This window comes from Lonchura striata, chromosome 15, assembly GCF_046129695.1.
Source record: "Lonchura striata isolate bLonStr1 chromosome 15, bLonStr1.mat, whole genome shotgun sequence".
Taxonomy (NCBI): Eukaryota; Metazoa; Chordata; class Aves; order Passeriformes; family Estrildidae; genus Lonchura; species Lonchura striata.
In genome coordinates, this window is record NC_134617.1 from 3,747,887 (window position 1) to 3,770,052 (window position 22,166).

At 42.2% G+C, this 22,166-nt stretch overlaps 1 protein-coding gene across 2 annotated transcripts in view; it reads left to right on the forward strand.

The window, feature by feature from the left end:
- RNF145 (ring finger protein 145) overlaps window positions 1–21,869 on the forward strand; it is a 47,382-nt gene extending 25,513 nt beyond the window's left edge. For both annotated transcript variants that reach the window (XM_021530719.3, XM_021530720.3), the window contains exons 4-11: window positions 1,540–1,631; window positions 6,436–6,671; window positions 10,919–11,094; window positions 14,596–14,736; window positions 15,765–15,947; window positions 17,581–17,728; window positions 18,377–18,733; window positions 20,257–21,869. In XM_021530719.3, the coding sequence (XP_021386394.1) occupies window positions 1,540–1,631; window positions 6,436–6,671; window positions 10,919–11,094; window positions 14,596–14,736; window positions 15,765–15,947; window positions 17,581–17,728; window positions 18,377–18,733; window positions 20,257–20,685 (1,762 nt within the window). In that variant the 3' untranslated portion in view covers window positions 20,686–21,869. The remainder of the gene's footprint in view (window positions 1–1,539; window positions 1,632–6,435; window positions 6,672–10,918; window positions 11,095–14,595; window positions 14,737–15,764; window positions 15,948–17,580; window positions 17,729–18,376; window positions 18,734–20,256) is intronic.
- Window positions 21,870–22,166: the final 297 nt, after the last annotated feature.

The following is a 22,166-nucleotide window of genomic DNA, read 5'->3' on the forward strand; positions in this document are numbered from 1 at the left end:
CGTATACCACGACACTTGAAAAGCTGCTCTGAGTAGGCAGTGTTGTCAGCTATGAAGAACAGGCTTTGAAGTGTTTGTTTTAGTACTTTGAGATTTATGTCTTGAATTCCAGAGATTTTTTGCAAGTGAAAACGTGAATACCTTTGCTTGGGGTAGGAAGTTAATCCTAGGAGCAGGGTATATTCCCACATTTCTGGGGAGAAGCGAATGATCCCAGTAGCACTAAATTGCATCTATTTCTCCACTGAAATAAAAAGAGCAATTTTCGTGTTGGCTTTAGTTTCCAGTCCTGTTTTGCTGTGCTTTGTCTGCATCTGTTCCCAGCAAGTGTGGCTGGCCCCACTGATAAAAATAAACACAGAATAACTGAATTGTCCCTCGAGCAAACAGCCTCTGGGAGCTCCACGCGGGGTCAGACCAAGTGTGTCTGTCTGGCATTCCCAGGATGTGGTGCAGGTAGATGTGAGTCCTGGGCAGGATCAGCCAGAAACAAACTCAGGGGTTTTGTGCTGCTGATGCCAGAGCTGGTGGTGCCCTAACAAGAGTGGAGCTGCAGCTGCCCTGGAGTGGAGCAGGAAGGGTCACAGGGCATGGCAGAAAAACGGGCTGGATGTGGAAGGTCAGGAGTATTGCCTGCTGTCTGATGGCAGGGGATTAAGGAGCCACTGCAGAATTCCTGCTCTGCTGCTCCAGGATCAGCTTCTGAAGGTGTGAAATGTCTGCTCTTTGTGTGAGGTTCATATTTGAGTTCTGTTGTTATGTTAAACCTACTCAAGGGCAGAGCCAGTGGATGACCAGCAACAACAGAAAACTTACCCACAATCTTCAGGTTCTTGCCTTGCACTCTGGTTGCCAGAGCCCACCCCCCCAGCCCACCTTTTCTGAGGGGAATTCTGAGAGATTTTCAAGCTCTCTTACTGTGTCTGTCAGTAGTGTTTTATCAGTTTGTGGCTATCTGGTAGGATAGAACTAAACTTTTAAATTGTGTTGGACAAAAGGGTGATGTAACAACTCTGTTCCTGACTCTACTCCATGACTATTGCTTTTCCTTCATATTTAACTTCTGATTTTATGTAAAGAACTTCTTAAGTACAAAATAGCAAAATACTATAAGCACTGAATTGGAAGATCTCTCTGTGAAGCTCTCAGATTTTTTTTTCACATGTTGCTGGTGGGAAAAGAAATTATTGTTTGGAAGAAAAACACTTAATAAGGATACTTAAAAATTGAATGATGCCTAAGAGGCTTTTTCAATAAGCAGTTTTGAGGCCACGCTCTGAAGAACAGCTTAGATGTCCCAAAGGATTTTTACAGCTCTGCCAGTGATTCTAATTACAGATAATTCTGCACTCGCTTAAGTCATGCCTCAGCTGGATCCTTCCATCAGCATGGCTGCTGCAACAGTAGTGTTAATATTGCTTTTTGCAATTTCGTTAATTGGCTGTGATGTACACTGAAGTTTCATGTATGTGGAATGAATAAATTGCTTCTTGTCTGAATCAGATGGATCATAATAGTTTGCGGGTTTGTGTTTTTTAGGGATTATGTGAGGAGTGAACTGGAATCAGGCTATGAAGGACCAATGTACTTGGAGCCTCTCTCCATGAACCGTTTCATGACTGCTTTAGTAGGTAAGTGCTTCAAATAATTGAGAGGAGAGAGCTCTAACTCTCTTCATTGGAACCTATGCATGTTTTACCTCTTTGTTTCAAATCTCTTTTATTACTTTAACTTGTTGTGATTCTTATTAATATGCAAGAGGCATGGGAGGATAGCTGTATCCTGCCTGGCTTTTTCTATGCCACTGATTTACCAATACCCCATTCTTGCAGCTCTGAAATACTTTCCAGGTCTGTTTTTTATGCTCTGCCTCTGTTATTCTCAGACTATGAAGTCTGATTCACAACAACTGGAGTGTCTTTAATAACCTTTATGTGGAAAGTATTGTAGAAATTTCAATAGTTACCTGCATTTGTAGTGTTTTTGTCAATTCAAGTGTTGTACACATAAATTCTTCATTGGCTTTATAGCTAAACACTGTAATTCTTTTATGAAATCTGATGAAATACATTGATGAGTGTGAGCATGGGACTACAGGCTACTGGTTTTATTACAGAGTCCTGAAGATATTTTTAATTAGAGTTAAGGAATAACAAGTCAAACACTTTCAAATTGTTTGATTAATGGCAGAGATTACTTCCCTACCTAAAAATCCCAAGTAAATAATGAAGAATTTGATTTTCTAGAGTGTTTCCTTACCCTTTGAACTTTGACTGGAAGAGAATAAATTCAGTGTTAAGGTTGCTACACCAAACCATATGTTCTCCTGAGAGGATACTGGAATACACACACACACACACACACACACACATACAAACACCCATGTGTATTTTAAAATGAAGCTTGAGACAAGCTTGCAAGAAAAGTTTTCCTTAATTCCTTTCACTAAAATCTATGGTTTTCATCAGATTATTGACAGATTTAGTCAGCCATGTACAACTGTTGACAAAACTCAGCTGCTTTCTGTTTACTTGCAGCTGCTACTGGCAGATAAAAATGGGTTTATTACTTTACAGTATGCTAGATCTGACAGAATTTACCCACCTCCTGTTTGCCTGCATCCTTACTTTCAAATGTGGCATTTGTCTTTGATTTTAATTTTTTTTTAGTAGAAGTAACACTGGTAATTTTCAAGGAAAGATTATTTAGATATAATTTCCTCTCTCTTCTGAATGTCTAGCTATGCTTTCCTATTTTATAAAATGATGCCAAAATACAGCTAAAGCTTCTGGTGTATTTTTATGGGAAAATGTTTGTAATTAGTCCTGTGCATCTCTCCCAGGTGTAATGCAGGGTTCCATGGTAAAGCCGAATCCCTCAGAGAGCTTCACAAAGCATCTTGCAGGCCTGGGCAGGAAGAGATCAGGAGGCATTGTGTCATTCAGTAACATGTGAAAACTAAACCCAGAGTCAAACCCAGCATGCTGCATCTAGGTTTTTATAGGCACTGAAGTGAGAAAAAGATATTTTTATTCTATACAGTTTTGGGTTGTAGTGGGTATCAGACTAAAGTGTCCCCTTACTGTAATTGTATTTCAGAAATAGGTATGTGTTAACATATTAATATCCCCATTCTTAGTTTTTCTTATTCATTCAAAGCCAACTTGCAAATGTAATTTTGGTCTTGATGACAAGCAGTCATCTTTGGGGATGACTTGTGAAAATGGTCTGTGAGGCTTGACAGTGTTTTGTACAAATATGAAATGTTTTCTCAGATTTGTTATATACAAGGTTATTTATTCAGTGATGTCTCAGGAATACACAGCACTGAGTGGTATCATCTTCACAGCAAAATTAATGTACAGGTGCTTTGCTACATGTTTTTCTCACACATTCTGACAGGGAGTTGTGCTGCAGCACTGCTGACAGGCACCAAAGCAGGGGCATGAGGGAATGGAATAGTGGTGCTACTGGTACAGCTCTGGTTTCTAAAGTTCTGGTTAGAATTAAAGGAATGATGTACAGTATCAGTTGGTTCACAAATGTAACCTTTGTTTATGCTTTTATTCATTAATACTTTCTGAATGGGATCTCACAGTCATTTTTTCCCCTGCATTTAACTCAGTCTGATGACTATTGTCTAGTGATAATAATGTGTTCTTTAGTGCTGGATGGAAGAAATAAATGTGTTTGGAGATGGCCCCTTGGATGAGTGAGCCACTGCAGAGCACATCAGCTGTGAACTCTTCAAAGCTGCTGCGTGGTTTTGCAAGTGATGCTACCATACCACTTGCTTATTCTTATGGCACAGTAATTGGTTTTTATATTAAGTTTAGGATACCTTGGTTTTGTGTAAGTCACTGATGTAGCCAGGGAGTTTGTTAACATCAGCTTTCTAAACTTGTGAATGAAATAAAGATGCTTTTCTACTCCAGGCTTGTACCATGTCAGCTTTCTTGTTGAATATTTGCCATTAACTTATGCACTGAGAGGCTCTGGCTACCTGTCAGCAATGTTTAATGTATCTGGGGGGGGAAAAGAATGGTCAGAAAGTTCACCCAGTGGATTTCTTCCTTATTGTCTCATTCCCTAGCAGAAGACCCTGGTTGGTGTCTTCCTGGGTGTGTTGCAGCTGTTGGGTTCATTAGTTGTGTCTGTCAGTTTTCAGGCCACAGCATTTCTGTTTATACGGTGCAAACATCCACCTGGGTTTGATAGTCATAGCAGATACTTTGAGTGTTAAAATCTATGGTTTGATGTGAGGTTATTTTCTCTGGCTGATCCTGCTGTGTGATGGTGATGATGCTGTGCAGCCCCACCTGCAGATAAAGTGTGATTTACTGCAGAGGGAGATTGGCTGTCCTGAACTAAGGTGCTGCTACCCCAGTTTAAAATGGGAAGTACCATCAATCAAAGAGATGTTGGAGACGTTCATGCCTTTCCTGCAGGGTTGAGAACTGACAAGGTGCACACTTCAGGGAGGAGGCTGGAGCCTTCAGAGAAAGTGCTCCATGTATTTCCTTTGATGGTGTGTACAGTTCTCCTTCCCATGACAAGTAACTTTTGATCAGTGTTTAAATTAAAAAGGTGGGAGGGCCAGAGCTGAGCAGGGATGAGCAGCGCACTCCACACATGGCTGTTGGAGGAAAGCAGGTTCTGCTGTTTACTGAGACTGAACTCAGGAGTTCTGATTTGTGATCTGAGAGCTCCAGAGTCATCCCAGAGAGCGCTGGATTGTTTGAAGTGATGCTGTTGCAGTATTTGATTTCAGATGACAGCACTTACTAAATGCTGAAGAACACATTGGATGCTGGTGTTTGCGTCCCTTTGTGTGTGGAGCCGAGTTGCCTTAGTTACCATGAGTCGCAGAAATCCTCGCAAGCTGCCTGCCAGGCTCCTGAATATGACAGCACAGCAGTGTGCTGGTGGTATCTTAAATAGGGTTGTAGCAACGGGTGTGTGGGCAGAGAACAACAAAGCAGAGGGAGAATGCTTCAGAGCTGGAGTCTGCTGAACGTTTAAAGAGATGAGTAGAGTAAATTTCTCGGAGGCTCAGAAGACCCAGTATGCTGATGGTGTCGTGCTGAGAGCAAGGGTGCTTGTTCTGCAGAGACATCTGCTAATTCAGAAATACATCAATCGAATTGACAGTTGGAATTTAACTTGAAAGAGGACAGCGTGAAGGAGGGAGAACTTTGTGTGCTTAAGTAGTAGAGATTAGAGATTGCTTTCAGCTCAGTTGCAGTTATTTTGAAAGCAGAAGTCCTTCCCTAGGTAGGGAAGCTTGGCAGAATGAAAGCAAAACCCTGGTACTGCTGTTTCTCCTCTGGCAGCTTCTCTCCCCAGCCCATCCAGAAGGGCTTACAAGGTCAGTGAGCTTATGTGAGCACATGGAGTTCATGCTGACCTAGAGATGTTACTGGCCTTGGTCTGGTTCCTCTTGTTTCCTAAACCCAGCTCCTGGTTTCAGGGAGAGTTATGAAATGCAAACATTATGGAGGTAGTTCCAAACCAGAGCATTGGCTCTTGAATTTAGTACCACGCATTGTGGCATTTGATATAAATTAACATAGATGGTGAGGAAGGGTCTGTTTTCAAATAATATGCCATAAATTTCTTCCTTACTGCAAAAAGATGAGTGAGGATTGTTCTTATCCAGGCAATGTGCATTTTACTTTTTTCAGTTTCCTCTGGGATCAAGGGTACAACTTCACTGTCTCTGATGGGAGCAGTTATAGTGATCTTTGTGCTTTAGAAATACCACCCTCCAAATCTGTGGGTGTGTGGGGGAGATGTGCTCATGCTTGTGTCCCCGCCAGCTATTAAAGAGAATTTAGTTGTTAATTATCTGTCACTTGCAAGCTTCAGTGATCATTCTGAGCAACTGCCTCAGGGCGTTATGAAATTATTGAAGTCTCAGCTGCTGACCTGGCTGTTCTCCTGTTGCTGTTCTTGGTCAGTAATTCCACTTGACAGTGTAAATATTGTTGCTCTAAAAGCCATTTGGGACCTCTGATTGCTTTTTTGTGTAAGTCAGGATGAAATAGTGTAGCTGGGCTTCAGAAAAGCTGCTGTGTGTACATATACTGATGGGATTTCAGCTGAGCTGGGGGTGGTGAAGAAAAAAGAGGGCTGGCTTGTTGAGTTATCCTCTGTATGATTTATTCCTGGGGCTTTATTAATCTGATTCTGCATGTGTTTTGGGTTTACAGCTGGCTAATCTGGGAAGTGAAAGCATTTTGGAAAGGGTAACTTTAGTGACCCAGCAAAAGACAAGGAGAGGAGTCTGGTTTCGTAACAGAGATGTCCTAGTTAGAACCAACATAATATGCTGGCTGTTGATAACGGTGTTCTGGAAAGATAACGTATTAAAAATGCGCTTTTTCCTGAAGGGGATAATCAGCTTGATTCTGAACTGGTGTGTCGCGTTTCCAGGGCAGCTGGTGGTGTGCACGCTCTGCTCCTGCGTCATGAAGACCAAGCAGATCTGGCTCTTCTCCGCGCACATGCTCCCTCTGCTGGCTCGGCTCTGCCTCGTCCCGCTCGAGACCATCGTCATCATCAACAAATTCGCCATGATTTTCACCGGCTTGGAAGTTCTCTACTTCCTGGCATCAAATCTTCTGGTGCCCTATAACTTGGCGAAGTCTGCGTACAGAGAGCTTGTCCAGGTAGGATGGTGGATGTGACCATTCTGTTTTCTTGCCTTTCATGCAAGAAAGAAGTAAAAAAAAAAAAACACTTTATCTGTCTTCTGTGCACCTGTGTGTTGCCTTCAGGGGAAGGCAAGGTGACCTGGTTTTGAGGAACAGCACGGCAGCCTGGCCTCAACCAGGCCACTCCAGCCACAGACATATACAGACACCAACGTGGTGGATGTCAAATGGCATTTATTATCTTATCTCATGGGGTTAAATAGTCAAGGGGGACTTTGCTACATCAAAGGAAGGAGGTAGGGTCTTCTAGGATTAGTATGGAGTGGAAAACTACTGGGTTAGGTGAGGTTATATGTCTTGGGGTTAATAGATCACGTATTACAGGATGAGGGGGAAGGGTCTTGCTTTCCGTCACATCCCGAAATCTTCCGTTCGCCTGTCCCTATCTACTACACCTGTGTTTGTGTGCTAACTCATCCTTTCTTAGCCAAATTAATAAGCTCCTATCCATAACATCTTCTTTCTTTAATTCATTATAGCTTTGGATGGGTGAGCAGTTAAGACACGTGTGGCAGGCACATTATTCTCTCTCAGGACTTTTTCATAGAGGAGCACAGAGGAAAGAAAGAGAAAACAATTTCTATTTCTGCTCTTTGTTTTTCCCATGTGGAATGTGTTTGGAGAATTGTTTACCTGGGGTGATTGCTTGATTGGATTCTGGTGAGGATTGTTTGATCCTGATGGCCAGTCCAATCCACCTGGGACTGGACTCTTGAGAGAGCGTAATGAGTTGTGAGGAGTTAGATATGGTAGTTAGAAAAAGTAGGTTTGTAGTTTTAGTATCTCCTTTAAATAGTATATTAATGTATTGTAGTATAGTTATACTAAAGATATCATTCAGCCTTCTGAACTGGAGTCAGACATCATAATTTCTTCCCACTGGGTTCACCTGCATTTACACAAGCCTAAGTTATGCTGCTGGCCAGCTGAGCATGGCCACTTTGCTTAGACTTTGTGTATTCCTTTCCAAATCCAGGCTAAAAGGCAAGATTGTGTCACACTGGAACTTATTAACAGCTTTATTAAGTGAGGAAGGTAATCCCTGGGCATTCATTTTAGTAGCTATTCATTTCAAGAAACACTTTCTGTATGAAAAGTGTTTGTAGTTATAGAAGTGGAAAACTGTGAGTGACACTGAAGCTGATTTTGACTCTAATAATCACTGATTTGAAAAGTCTGTGGTATTTTCTTTAGAGCAGCAGCATTACTGAGACCTCAAACAAGACTCATCTGACATGTCCATTTTCTTAATGCTTTGGCATCTGATAAATGCTTGGTTCAAAGGACACTTTCTCAATGATACAAAAACATCACATTTCCTGTATTTTTATGTTTTTTATATATATATATATATATATGTATATGTATATACATACTTCTGTATATTTCAATATAAAAAGATGATGCTTGCTTGGCTTTTGACTGAGCCACCGTTTCAGCTTTCATCACTGCCTGGATTTTTTTTTAAACCAAGGCACTGTGGTTTCTTTGCTCTTCAGTCCAGAAGCAATCTGAAAGCTAACTTGTTAAGCTCTTTCAAAGCCTTCTTTAAAGCTCTTGTTTGCTGTCATATCTGTCATGCACAAACAAAAACTTGGCAGCAGGAGGTGTGTATTGTGCCAAGGTCTTAGCCTGTCATGTTGATCATTGGTGTCTGGTTATTTATTTTATGTGTAGTTGGTCTTTAGAGCAGGATTATCCTTCTGTGTTTGTACAGCATCTAGCATTGGTCTGACCTCATCCATGGAATCACAGATTTGTTTAGGTTGGAAAAGAACTCTGAGCTCATCAAGTCCAACCACTCAAACAAGTCCCTTAGTGCCACATTTATATATCTTTTAAATCCATCCAGAGATGGTGGCTCCACCACTGCCCTGGACAGCCTCTTCCAATGCCTGACTACTCTCTCAGGGAAGAAATTTTTCCTGAGATCCAATCAAAGCCTCCCCTGGCTTGTAGATTTGCTGATTTAAAAATTTATTTGTGAGCTGACTGTCAAAGGTTCAATATCCTGTTTTCCAGTGAAACTATAAATATCATGCTTACTGTGCATGAGTGGCAACAGTAGGGGTAAAACAGTTGCATGTCTGCACAGCTCAAAGCCTTTCAAAAGATTGGAACCAGCACTTCCATTTTCCATGTACATGAATGGATGCACAGTTTGGCTCCCTGAAGTCAAATTCCAATTAGATGTGGAATTTGAGAACTGTATCTATTTTTTATTAGATACATTTAAGACACTTGAAAATCTTACAAAAGTTTTGATTGCAAATACATTCCAGATTGAAGGGGGAAAATAGCTGTTTCTTGCTGATTTTTTGTTTGTTTGCCAGAATTGAGTTCTAAACCTTGCTGTTACCCAAGTCTTCTCATCTCTAGAATTGCTTGTCTCCTCTCTGCCATGTCCCAGTATTTCAAGTGTTTCCATGCCAGGCTGTATTACACTAATCCTGAGGAAGTAGTCCTTGTATCCCTGGCCTTTGGACACTGATCATACTCTTTCTCCTGACTTTTTATGGAGAGGACATAAAGTGTTTTTCCCTTGGGAATACAGAAAAAAATGGCAGAAAATTTGTAATGTGGCACTGGGTTTAAAGGAATGTTGGATGCTGCTTTTCTAAATACGTGTAATAGAGTTGCAGTGAATAGTTGTGAGTGGTTTTCACATTGTACTGGCAAAACACAGGTTTTTTTGTTTTTTAAGAACTTGCTGCTCTTTGCTCATGTTCTGAAACAGCAGAAAAAACGTGAGCTCATGGTGTATTTGTGTACCTGGTTGCAACTCTGCTACAAATCAAGCCTAGGTGTTTATTCCAGAGGAGGATATTGCCATTCCAACTGGATTATTTTCATGCTTGTATTTCCACTACTGTAACTCTGAGTAATTGTTGGTTTTCAGTGCTGTCCTGGTGTTTGTGAGGCTACACGCAAATCCAGCTATTTAGGGCTGGATTTGATTGCGGGTTTGATATCAGTGTCAAAACTTAGTGAATACTGGGATGTTAAACACCAGGAGTGTTTCCTGACAGCCCTAACAGGTGGACCAGGGCAGCTTTTTGTGTTTGTGTGTGTGTTAGGCTGTGCCCAGGGGTATAATTTAAAAGCAGGCCCAGAACCTTGGCTGGCTGTTTACAGCAGAAGATGCCAGAAATGTCTCACGGTTATGAATCTGCATTATGAGCGTAGTGTGACCCTTTTCCAGTGTGGTGGAGCAGTGTGCCAGGAGCTGCATGGGATTGTTTGCCTTGTTCCCAGGCCAGGGGAGTCTCCTGAGGGCAGGTGCTCTTTCTTGACAAGTCTGTGAGCAAAGCAGGAGCTTGGCACTGTGTCCCTGCCAGCAGCATATTGCTTGTCCATCAGCCCTGGTGTTGCAGCAAGTCCCGTGAGTGTCATATCTCTCATGCTTGTCAGCTTTTTTAGCACTTCCGAAAATTTCCTTGCCATGATGGCTTCTGTGTCATTGTGGGAAGCAAGTGATGAAGAATTAGTAGTTATGAGCAATTTCCTTTTGACCTAAGGCCAGCTATATGAGGTTCCAGCTTTTTGGAAATGATTGTAACTTAGTCCTTGCAATGCAAAGGAAGTACTTTGAGCTTCAGAGTCTTCCAATGTAAGTCTTAAGCATGAATTTCAAAACACTTGGTGGATTAGGTATGTGATCCTTTTGAGATACTTAAACATAAAATGTGTGTGGGGGAGTTAAGTTTTTCCTTAAAAACAGGTCAGCAAAGTAGATTTACTACTTTTTAAATTGTATGACTCATTTCAGGGTCTAAAATGTGTGCAGTGACTCGGCAGCAGCTACAGAGAAAACAGCATTGCTGTGACTTAAACTGGGCTAGAGGATCTGAGGGGCTGGCATGACCCAGAGCCACGTGTCCTCATCCCTCTAGCTGTGAGTGGGCTGCAGGGAGCAGCTCTGAGCCAGGTGTTGGTAGGAATGGACATTGAGCTGGTCTGAGGGATTGCTGCTGAAGTCAGGTACTTCTGCCTCCTGCCAGACAGACTGGAAATGTCAGTGCTGAGCCTGAGCTCTGCCTTTGTCAACCTGTACTTTGATGTATCTCCGCTCTTCCTGTGGGATGGCTGATGTCATCTGGCTTATCCTTGCCTTCCTTGTGACTATGTTGTTGGCTTCCCTTTTGTTATCAAATCCCAAGTGCTGTGACTCAGTAACAAATTGTCTTTTTGTATCTTCCCAGGTGGTGGAGGTGTATGGGCTCCTGGCACTGGGAATGTCTCTGTGGAACCAGCTGGTGGTCCCAGTGCTTTTCATGGTGTTCTGGCTCGTCTTATTTGCTCTTCAGATCTATTCCTATTTCAGTACTCGGGACCAGCCTGCCTCCAGAGAGAGGCTCCTCTTCCTCTTCTTGACCAGGTAATTCAGGAGCCTGCAGATAGGTGGATTTCTGTTTGAACTGTCTTCTGAAATGAGTATCTGTGCTCTTTTAGACATGAGATATGGATATTGGCTTTATTGCCCTTGGATACCAAACAAATATTTGTCCTTATTGCAGTGACCAAGCATATGAACCCTGTTAAGCTTTTCCTGTATAGACATGGATCCCATTCAGAGCAGACATTAATAGAACTGTGGAAGAGCTCCCAAAGAAAGGAAAATATTCCTTTGAGGAAGGAGTAGCCATAGTTAGAGCTTTGGTCCAGAAGTTGTTTTCAGTATATAAACTGATTTTAAGTCTGAGATATTTCAGATGAAGTTCTGTCCATCTGATATCTTATTCGTGATTGTGTTGCTTTCTGAGCTTTGGATGACTTACTTCATCATTTTGGTGTGGGACACATTCTTGAGTTCATTCAAGCAGCCAAAGCACCCAAATCCCAAAGCAACTTTTGAACCCAGTGGTTAATGTGGCAGAGGTGTAAAGATCAGAAAGATACCAGATTTGTAAAAGCTTTCTTAAAACATAAAAAGGTTTTATAGGCTATAAAGTTTTATAAAGTTTAAAGGTTGTAATATAAAGGCTAGAGATCTGTGTTGGTGCTGTTATTGAAAGGCTGCATTTGAGGGATTCTGCTGGCTGGAACATATGTGCCCTTTTCAGGTTTTGTTCATACAAAGGGAGCAGGAATGCAGGGCAGAGAGGAGCTGGGGGTGCTGCAGAAGCTGGGTTAGGCAGATTAGGTACAGTGCCATAGTGGGATGTGGAAAAGAGGGGTAATAGTTGTCTAAACACAACCAACTAGCACAGGACAGAGTCTTTAGGGATCATACATCATTAGTTCTGCTGTTTGATTAGTAACTTCTTCATCACTGCAGTTTTCCAGTTGCTGGGCTTTTTCTTGCCTTGCTGTATCTATCTGTGGTGCCATCCTGTAAGCTGTCAAAATTAATTATAATTAAGGAGAAATGCCAGGGATTTATACTGCATGTAGTATTAAAATTGCTTGTGGTGTCACCCTGCATTATGCAGAAACAGTGACTATTCCTGCTTATTAACTAAACCACTGGGGTCTGAAATTTTTCTTCCTGTTCGTTTCTTCTGCAATTTTAGTTTTGTTAAAATAGAGGAGAAGCAGTCCTTTTCCTTGAAGTTGAGTTTATTCCTACACCAAATTGTTACACTTCTCCTATTTGTGGCAAAACAGGGACAAAACACCGATTTATCATAAAAACACAAACTCTGATGGTATCAATAACAGGCTCTGACCCTGTGGAGGGAGCTGAAGTACCTTGTCAGGTCATGTAATAACATAGTGCTGGCTGTTCAACAGAATGGAAGAGAAGATGTGCTCTTCTGTGAAAACAAGTGAATTCTGCCCTGTCAGTGAACAATTGTTTCAAACAGTGGGGCTGGAATTCAGGTGGGAGCAGTTGGGGTGTACACAACAGCAGTGTCTGACTCCATGAGGGGCTCAGAGTGGCTGTGCTGGATCAGCCCAGGAGCCTGGGATCCAGTTCTTCCCAGCAGTGGCTGCAGATGAGTTCTTGGAAGGACACCCACCCATTGTGTGACAAGCAGGATGCTTCCTAGGACTCATCCAATCCTGCATCCAACTTCTTCTGTCAGGCTGCATTAGCTGGATGTGGCTAATAAGTATTTCAGTAACCCTCAAGAAGCCCTTCCATCAGGTTGTGGTTTCTGCCTTGTACACTTGTGTCATTTGAAAAATCCTAAGGGAAGGTGTTTTCCCAGCTCAGCCTCGTCTCTATAATGAAAAATCAATTTTGATTGCTTGAATCCATATAATTTCATTCAGTGCCTCTCAGTTCATATACTGGGGAGGGGAGACCTGGATACCAAGTTGTTTTCTTGAAAATTGAGAGTAGCCTAAATCTGTTCTTCCCAGACTGGTAAGCTCTTGTTATTTGCTGTTTAAAACTGTTTTGTACCTTTCATTGTTCTTGTTCCTCTCAAAATCTTTTCCATTCATTTTTAACTGCTATGATTTTTGAGAAACCATGAAGAGTTCAGCTCTTTGGGATAATTTATAAGCTTGTGCTTGACACATAAACATAGTAAAGCTCCCCAGGCATCTCTTGAGCTCATAAGCTCCTCTGGGACCCTTGCATAGTAGATCAGTTTTAAGAAGAGTCCTAACATTGCTCTGATAAGAAAGCAGAAAACCCGGGATTCTTGATTATTGGTAGTTTATTTTGAACCAAAACTTAGAGTTCCTTAAATACCCTACTTAAATAACTGCTTTATATGCTGTTTCTCACTATCTTGATCAGCAGGAACATATAAAAGCTTTTTCAGCCCCCCTTGGCTTGGTAAACAGGCAGAATTTTAAGGCTTACCAGAAGTACTGTAAATAGTATATGTAAACATACCAACATTTTCTGCAGTGAATTGCTTTCAAATGATATTTCAGGTTTAAATAGTCACTAAAAGAGACAAAGTAAATGTCTCTTGGATGAGCTTTGTTTATCTTTGAAGCATGTGCTTCCTCAAAACTCTTTTGTCAGAGCACTGGGCTGCTTCACTCATCACTCAGTTAATTAGCAGGACATGGTTTTGACCATGACAATTTTTCTCTCAAGACTACTGTCCTGTGGAACAAATGAAGATTATTTTTTTTTAATGAATCTGTCACTGTATTACCTTGGATTATGCATATGAGTATTTCCAGATGTGTAACCCCTGGCTGACAGCTGGTTCTTTATCTTTACCTGGCATTTGCAGTGCTGTGTTTCTGAACCCAAAGCACATTCTGGGGCTTGGGCTGCTTGAAATAACACAGTGCCAGGGTCAGTAGAAGAGCAGCCTGAAAGTGGGTGATGCAGCTGTCAAATGAAATCTGGGGTCTTGATCTCTGTGACTTTGCTCTAGCAAAAGAGAGAAAGAAACCAGCTGAAGGAGAGCCTTCTCTGCTGTCTTTTCCTGCTGCTTCAGGCTCAGCCATTCCAAAAACAGGTGTTGCCCACCTGACCCTGATAGGGAAAAAAGCCCCAGTCTCCCAACAGGATTTATTAGTTTGATGTTGGTGTGCATTATTATGGATAGGAGGAGAACATGCCTTAGTGAATTCATCTGCTCTAACTGGGTCTCTGTGGTGCTGGCTGAAATTCCAGCAAGGATTTCAGTGCGTGGAGGCTCTGGCTGTGGCTCCGAGCGGCAGCAGGACACTGCCACCGCGTGGCCCTGTGCGAGGGCACTGAAAGGGATGTCACAGCACAGCCCGGCCTCCAAGGTGGAGCTGCACTGAACTTATATCTTGGAAAGAAGTCATAAAATCCATCTCATCTTTTTATTTTATTGGAAGACTTAATGGCAGTGTAGAACTTTCAACATTTTCATTAAACCATCCAATTTTGCTTTAAAACCAACCTGCACAGTTAACAGGACAAGGGGAGAGCTCGTCACATTGCTTTTAACTGATCAACCTTTTCTTTTTGTTTTCCTCTCTCTCCTGGCAGTATTGCCGAATGCTGTAGCACTCCATACTCACTGCTGGGATTGGTCTTCACAGTTTCTTTTGTTGCTTTGGGAGTTCTGACTCTCTGCAAGTTTTACTTGCAGGGTTATCGAGCGTTCATGAACGATCCTGCTATGAACAGGTAAGTGCCTCGTTGTGCCTAGGGTCTGAAAAGAAACAGATAGAAAGGGGATTTATATAAAAATACAGGGGTGGCATTGCAGTTTGACTTCTGGACAGGTTTTTTGTATGCCAGTTTGTGTGTGCATTGAAAAGATTTGAGGTGAAAATACTTGTCACAGACTTCTTGGGAGATGGTTCATTTCTGCACAAATTCAGGGCTGTTACTTGGGATTTACAATCGCTTTTATTTTCATGAGTCACTGAAAAATTTTCACATGCTTGCACAATATAAACACTTTGTATTTTCATTTCCTCATGTCCCCTCTAATCATGTATGAAACATTACTAATCTGTGAGACTTAAAACACAGCATTGTATGGATTGCTTGTAAATTGTTATGGGAAATAGACAAAATGCCTTTTCTCAGGCTTGTCTCAACTTGTCTAATATGAAATTGGGATGCTGACACTGCCTTTCCTGTTACTCTAGCCCATAATTCTCTGTAGAGACTTGAGACCATTTGCAAAAGAATGTTTTACATTTTGGATTCCAAGATGCAGAAGCAGAAAGAGGCTGCATAAGAGTAATCTGTATAAAAACATATTTTGGTGAAGCATGTACTTTATTGCATCAAATAGTTGTGGTGATCCTCAGAGGGATTAAAGTCACCCCGAGGTTCCAAGACAGAAAGGAGTGGATAGCTCCTTTTTGGTTAAGGTACAGGGGGACTAAACTGAAAAATGGCAAAATTGGTAATTTGTCTAAACTGGGTCCTTAAAATGCTTTGTGCTGGGTGGTGTCTGAGCTGGATGTAGCACAAATGCTGCTTGTCAGGAGCAAAATCTGCTGTTTATAAGCCCAGCACTTCAGCATTTCTGAAAACATCCCTCCCTGGTTAAAGCCTTCCAAGGGACACCAGTGAAACCAGTGACATATGAAAGGTTGTGACAGAAGCAGACAGTTTATTTCTTGGTGTTTCTAGATGTACTTTTGAACCAACATTGACACAGAGATGTGATTGTTTTTTTTGACTGTGTTGATCTGCAGGGGGATGACTGAAGGAGTCACACTCCTGATCCTGGCTGTGCAGACAGGTTTGATTGAGCTCCAAGTTGTGCATCGGGCGTTCCTGCTCAGTATTATTCTTTTCATTGTGGTGGCATCCATCCTTCAGTCCATGCTGGAAATTGCTGATCCCATTGTCTTGGCACTGGGAGCCTCAAGGGACAAGTAAGAGACTGGTTTCCTAAACTGAGAGTTACTCAATGTTCTTTTAGGAGGTGATAAACTAGTAATTGATGGCTTTTAGTACTTGTAAAGTTGCCTTGTTTTTTTGGTTTTGGTTTTTTTTTTCTTTCTTTTTTTTTTTTTTTCCTGTATGCAGATTTCTTTTCTAGTCCAAGTTCTCTAGTTTTGTGGTTCCAGTTAAGCAAATCCAGGACTGTGCTCTCCCCACCCACACTCTATTGTGTGGATTTGCAGAATGGTTTTTCTTAACCTCCTCTGCAGTTGGGTGAGTTTCCCTCTGAAGCAGTGATCTCACACAGCTATTGAGGGTGGGAAGTTTCTAGGAGTGACCTTGTGTTACATATTGTAAAATCTATTTTTTTTGTGATTCCCCAAATAATATGGTTTCCTGGCACAAAATAAGAGGTGTAAGGTTTGCCTTAGTGTCCCACATGTTTGGATTGTGTGGGATTGTTCAGTTTCACTTGTGTTTTGAAGAGATGTGTTGATGCTCTGTGGTGTTCTCATATGAATCTGTTCTTATCTTTGTTAGTTGCATTTGTCTTTTTCCTTTTTGTAACCTGTGAGTGAAGAAATGAACAGAGGAGGTTTGATTGTGTGTAGAGTTTGTTAAGCTTGGAGATGTTCTGCCTGCAGCAAGTTAACTTCCAGGATAGGAGCAAGGGAAGGGAGTAGAACCAGGATAGGAGCATCTGCCCAGCTAAAACAAGCAGAATGTGTGGATAGTGAGTTTTAACTCTTCTGCCAAATCTCCCAGGGAGTTCTAAATCAGCAAGAAACAGGATAAATTCCACTTCAGCTCTCCCTTCCTCCCTCACCCACAGACACAGAACTGCAGACCTCAAAGTCACTCTGATGTTTCTTCAGACTGTATTGAATTAATCAGTTTGTGCTGCTGTCCTGTGCCCCCAAATGGTTTGACTTTCTCTGTACCTCATCTCCAGAGCTAAGTGAGGTTAAAATACAACCTGAGGAACAAGTAGAGGTAGTATAGTAAATTACTGGAGATATTCTGAAAGCCTTCACAAATGGGTGGCTGTAAAAAGATTGATGGTGTGTTTAGGTTGGGGAGGAGATTAGGAAGAAGTAAATGATAGGAGCAGAGTAAGGACTGGCAGAGATAAATGTTCAAGTCCTGCTACATTTCTTCTTTAGTGATGTCTGAATTGGGGAGGAGGCAGGAGGGTTAAATCTGGTGATGAAAGGAAGTAGCTTTGGCCCACACATATTAGCAAAAATATGAAGAAGAGTTGCAAGAATTATTTAATTTGGAGACCTCTTGTTTGTTTAGACAAGTGTCCAAACAGTTACAGGTTTAATAATTTATTTTAATGGACTTGCATCTGTAACATTCAGTATCTCAAGTACTTATTTTACCTCTATTTTTTGTCTTTCTATTGAAAACAGCAAAGGTCAGATGAGAGAGAACTTTCCACAGTTGTAGGCATGTGTGCAAGCTGGGAATGAGACTGTGCCCAAGTAAAATAGAAACTCCTTTCAACAAGCTAAAGCCTTGAGCAATTATCTAACGTGCCTACATCCAGCAGTCATTCTATTCTTATTCTGACACTCAAATCTGACTTGAAAAATAAAAACCTATTGTGTTGTTTTGCAGGAGTCTGTGGAAGCACTTCCGGGCAGTCAGCCTCTGTCTGTTCTTACTCGTGTTCCCTGCGTACATGGCCTACATGATTTGTCAGTTTTTCCACATGGATTTCTGGCTGTTGATCATTATCTCCAGCAGTATTCTAACCTCTCTTCAGGTAAGAAATCAGCCACGTGAAGCCCCTGCATTAACTGTGATCCTGTTACTCGAAGGGGGAAAATACATGATGAGAAAAGAACAGGGATTAGAGAAGGGCAGAATTACAAGGGGTGATAAAAAATCTCTTTCTGTGTCCTGTACCTCAGGCTGAGGAGCTCCTGGGTGGGCTGAGAACAGAGGTGAATGGAAGTCTACTTCAAATTGTAAGGCTTTTGAGTGTGTGTAACTATCATAGTAAAAAGGTTTTTCCCAGAGTACTCATTTATGTCTCATTACTTAGCTATAACTCTTTGAAAGCAATTTGATGTTTGAAACATAGTAGTGTAAATAGAGGACATGTTTTATACTAGTAAGTATTTGTTATTACTTGGGTTTTTATTTTTAAATTTTTTTAATTCCCCCTAAAAATGCTCAGTGCTCTTGTTTAATCAACTCAGCTGTGTTCTGGATTCAGGAAGGTAAAGAAGAGGAAGTACTTGGGAGCAAGCTTTGCAAGAAAGAGCAACTTTTATTTGTCTTGAAGTTCAACAATTCCAATACTTTGGGGCTTGCCCTTTGTCCAGCTCGGGAGCGTTGTGTGGCCAGAGCTCTATGACTCAAGCTCCAGTTCAGAAAGCTGAGCTCATGCTCTTGAACTGTGTTACAGGTGCTTGGGACCCTCTTTGTTTATGTTCTGTTCATGGTGGAGGAGTTCAGGAAAGAGCCAGTGGAGAACATGGACGATGTGATCTACTACGTGAACGGCACCTACCGGCTGCTGGAGTTCCTGGTGGCTCTGTGCGTGGTGGCCTATGGAGTCTCAGAAACCATCTTTGGAGAATGGACTGTCATGGGCTCCGTCATCATCTTCATCCACTCCTACTACAACGTGTGGCTGCGGGCCCAGCTGGGCTGGAAGAGTTTCCTCCTTCGCAGAGATGCTGTGAATAAGATAAAATCTCTGCCCGTGGCCACCAAGGAGCAGCTGGAGCAGCACAATGACATCTGTGCCATCTGCTACCAGGTAGGAATGGAAGTGTCAAAGGGTTGGCTCAAGTTGAAAAGCCCCCAGATGAACTTCAGTCTTCAGCTAATAAATTAAGTGACTTGTGTAATGAATAATACTGCACTCAGTAAGTTACTGGAATCACCCAGTCTTCTGCTTTGTGCAAATTGATTTGGAGTGCTGTCACCAATATAATTCTTAGGAATGAAGAGCTTGGATGTGCTTAAACTGCCTTTTTTTTTTTTTATTCCAGTTACACAGCAGACTCTGTCCTTAAGCTGCTTTGACACCTCTCATGTTTGGATTGAGCTGGTCTCAGTAGTAGCAGCAAATGTTCCCTTTCTTCATTACTGGAGGATTTTGTTAGTGAAAGACAACATGTTCTTGGTAGTTGATCTTTTACTATTCTGTAGAAATAGCTCTGTCTCTACAGACATTGCTGCTTCATGTGCAGTGCCAGTTTTGTAGCAGAAACCTAATTACCAAAAGGTTAAGGGTCTTGCTAACATAAGCCAGCAGATGTAAGGACCTTAGACATTAATGCTGAAAGTAATATCTTTATCACACTTCAGCTCCAAAGTCTCTTACTCTTGAATAGAAACTGTAGTTACATGTGACAGTGAAAGAATCACTCCAACATTAGTAGTGTGCAGTTAAGAGTGGGATTGGATTGGCTCCAAACTTGATAGAAATTCTTTGAAGAGTAAAACTGCCAGATTGAATGACAGTGTTCAAAACACTAGACTAGTATTATGTAGGTCTCAGCTGGCAGAGTTCATGGTATCACTTCATTTCTGGTGTTGTTACATGTTGTATCTGTCATTGTGCTGTCTTTAGTTGCACAATTGTTTCTTGATCCAACCAGTCCTGTGATTCTCATCCTGAAAAGGATATTATTATTATATATTATTATATGTTTAACAATATCTTACAAACAAAGGTTTTTTGTCTCATTTTTAATGCTGTAATAAAGAAAGCAAGACCTGGCCTGTGTTTGAACTATGTGTGTATCAGAAAATCATTAAGGTTGGAAAATACCCCAAGATCGAGTCCAGCCTGTGGCTGACCCCCATGGCACTGAGTGCCATGTCCAGGCCTTCCTTGGGCACCTCCAGGGACAGTGATTCCATCACCTTCTCTCCAATGCCTGACAGCCTTTTCTGTGATTAAATTCTTACTGAAGCCCAGAACAAACCTCTCCTGCCGCAGTTTGAGGCCATTTCCTCTTGTCCTGTTGCTTAGTCATTGAGGGAAGAAATCAGCCCCACCTGGCTGTGCCCTCCTGTCAGGGAATTGTGCATTAGCCAGAACGTCACCCCTGAGCCTCCTTTTTTCAGGCTGAGCCTTCCCAGCTCCCTCAGCTGCTCCTCATATGAAACACTGTGGGTGTGAAGGAAGGAGCGTTCTCTTGTCTGTGGGCTGCTTCTGTCTCTTTCATGCTGGTGAACCCATTAGATGCATGAGTTGAGAGGAGAGGAATGGGATTACAAATAATAATGTATTTCTTTTTTCTTTTTTTTTTTTTTTTTGTTGTCTTTCAGGATATGAAAACTGCTGTAATCACTCCATGTAGCCATTTTTTTCATGCGGGTTGTCTTAAGAAATGGCTGTACGTACAAGAAACCTGCCCTCTGTGCCACTGCCAACTGAAGAGCCCTTCACACCTCCCGGGACTGGGTCCAGAGCCAGTGCAGCAGCCAAATCCTAGTGCAGAGCAAAACCCCAGGCCTGGAGATGCAGCTGAGCCTGGTGCTGAATGTGACCAGAGGCCAAGCGTGAAGGACAGCCCGAGCAGGGGCCACGATGGACACGACAGCCCCGAGGCCTCTGCCCAGCCGGGGGGCTCTCAGAGCGTGGACAGTGACACGAGCCCCTGTGAGGCCAGCCAGGGAGCAGCCTGTGCTGCAGAACTCATTGCAGCCCCAGAGGGGTGCTCTGCTCGAGATCTGAGGGTTTGTGTCCAGCTCTGAGGCTACAGAGGATGACATGGGAGCAAACACATTTCAGAGATCCACGTTTGACTCAGAAGAAAACCAATCCTTCCACAGCTGTGAAAGAAGTGTAGCTGTTAATGCTGGTCAAAATGTAATCTCCCATGCTGATTTTTATGGGCTGCTTGATAGTGGTAACTCCAGTGAGATGTAGTAGAAATGACTCCAGAAGCTCTCTGAACTGTGGGCATAGGAAGGATGTCTGGGAATAAATAGCAGTGCTAGAGTGTTTTCAAGATGTAGGTGAGGGGTGAGAGGAGGAGGGGTCTGTGAGATGTTGTGGCCAGAGGGACAGGAGGCTGCTTTGGTTTTGGTCAGGGAGAGGAGCTGCACAGAGCCAGGTCCCAGGTCCTGAGGGGCGTTCCAGGCCACGAGTTGCCGGTCTCTGGCAGATGGGCAGCTCTGGTTGCTGACGTTTTTTTATGGCACGTAAGCAAAAATCAAAGATGTAACAGCAGTGATTGTACCAGGAGGTGGAAGCACTCTTAATGCGTCGTGTGTATGCTTTGGATGTTCTTGGGGCAGTTGCATTTGAATTTATGTAATCTATAGTGACTCTTGACTTTTATGATGGAGTCGTCAATATTTTGATGTATATGAAACTTTTGCTCATAATGGGCACAGTGTGGGCTGCATGAAGTAAACTAAAGCTCTCATGAACACTTTGCCTCTTTAGGAGGAAAGTGGGATGAGTTTTAGGGCACGGATAGAGGCCTTGCAGGACTGTGCTGTGTAATGTTAACCCTTGCAGCTGAATTAAAACAGTATTAAACTCTGGCGATATTTGCACTTTGGGAATGAGTACATTATTGTGTATGATCAGACTCCGCAAATGCCACTTTTAAAAGCTGTTAATAGGTTTGCACCTTTTTTTCTTTGACAAGGACATGTCCATACTTAAATTTTTACATTCATCATGGCTTCAAGTAGAACAAGGGACTGGGGTGGGGAAATAGGCGGGAGTAGGGGGAAGGCAATTTTTTTATGTGAATTTTGATATGAAGAGAAATTAGTCACTTATTTATACGATAGGCTTGACTCAAGTGTTTTTCAAAGTCGGTATTCCTAATGTGAAATGTGATACTATTTTATTTTTAGTAGTAAATTTGGATGTAGACTGACAGACATAGCTGAATGTCTTAATAAATTACATTTGAAGATTTTTACACCTGGTTATGTGATTCTTGCACTGAAATTCAACAAGTACATGTTGAGAGGATCAAGTAATAGCCCTCTGTTCCCTTGATGAGTGAAACTCCCTATGTCTGTGTTCTCCCCCATTTCCATTTCAGTGCCCTGTGTCCTGGTGGTACCTCCTGCCCTCCCCTCTTCTTGTCACCAGATCTTGGCCAATGTAGAACTCTAAGGCACATTTGCTCCTGGAGGCTGTGCCTGCTGCTACTGAGCTCCAAACAAACCCCAAATCTATTTCTTCCCCCTGACAGGATGGGAATATGACT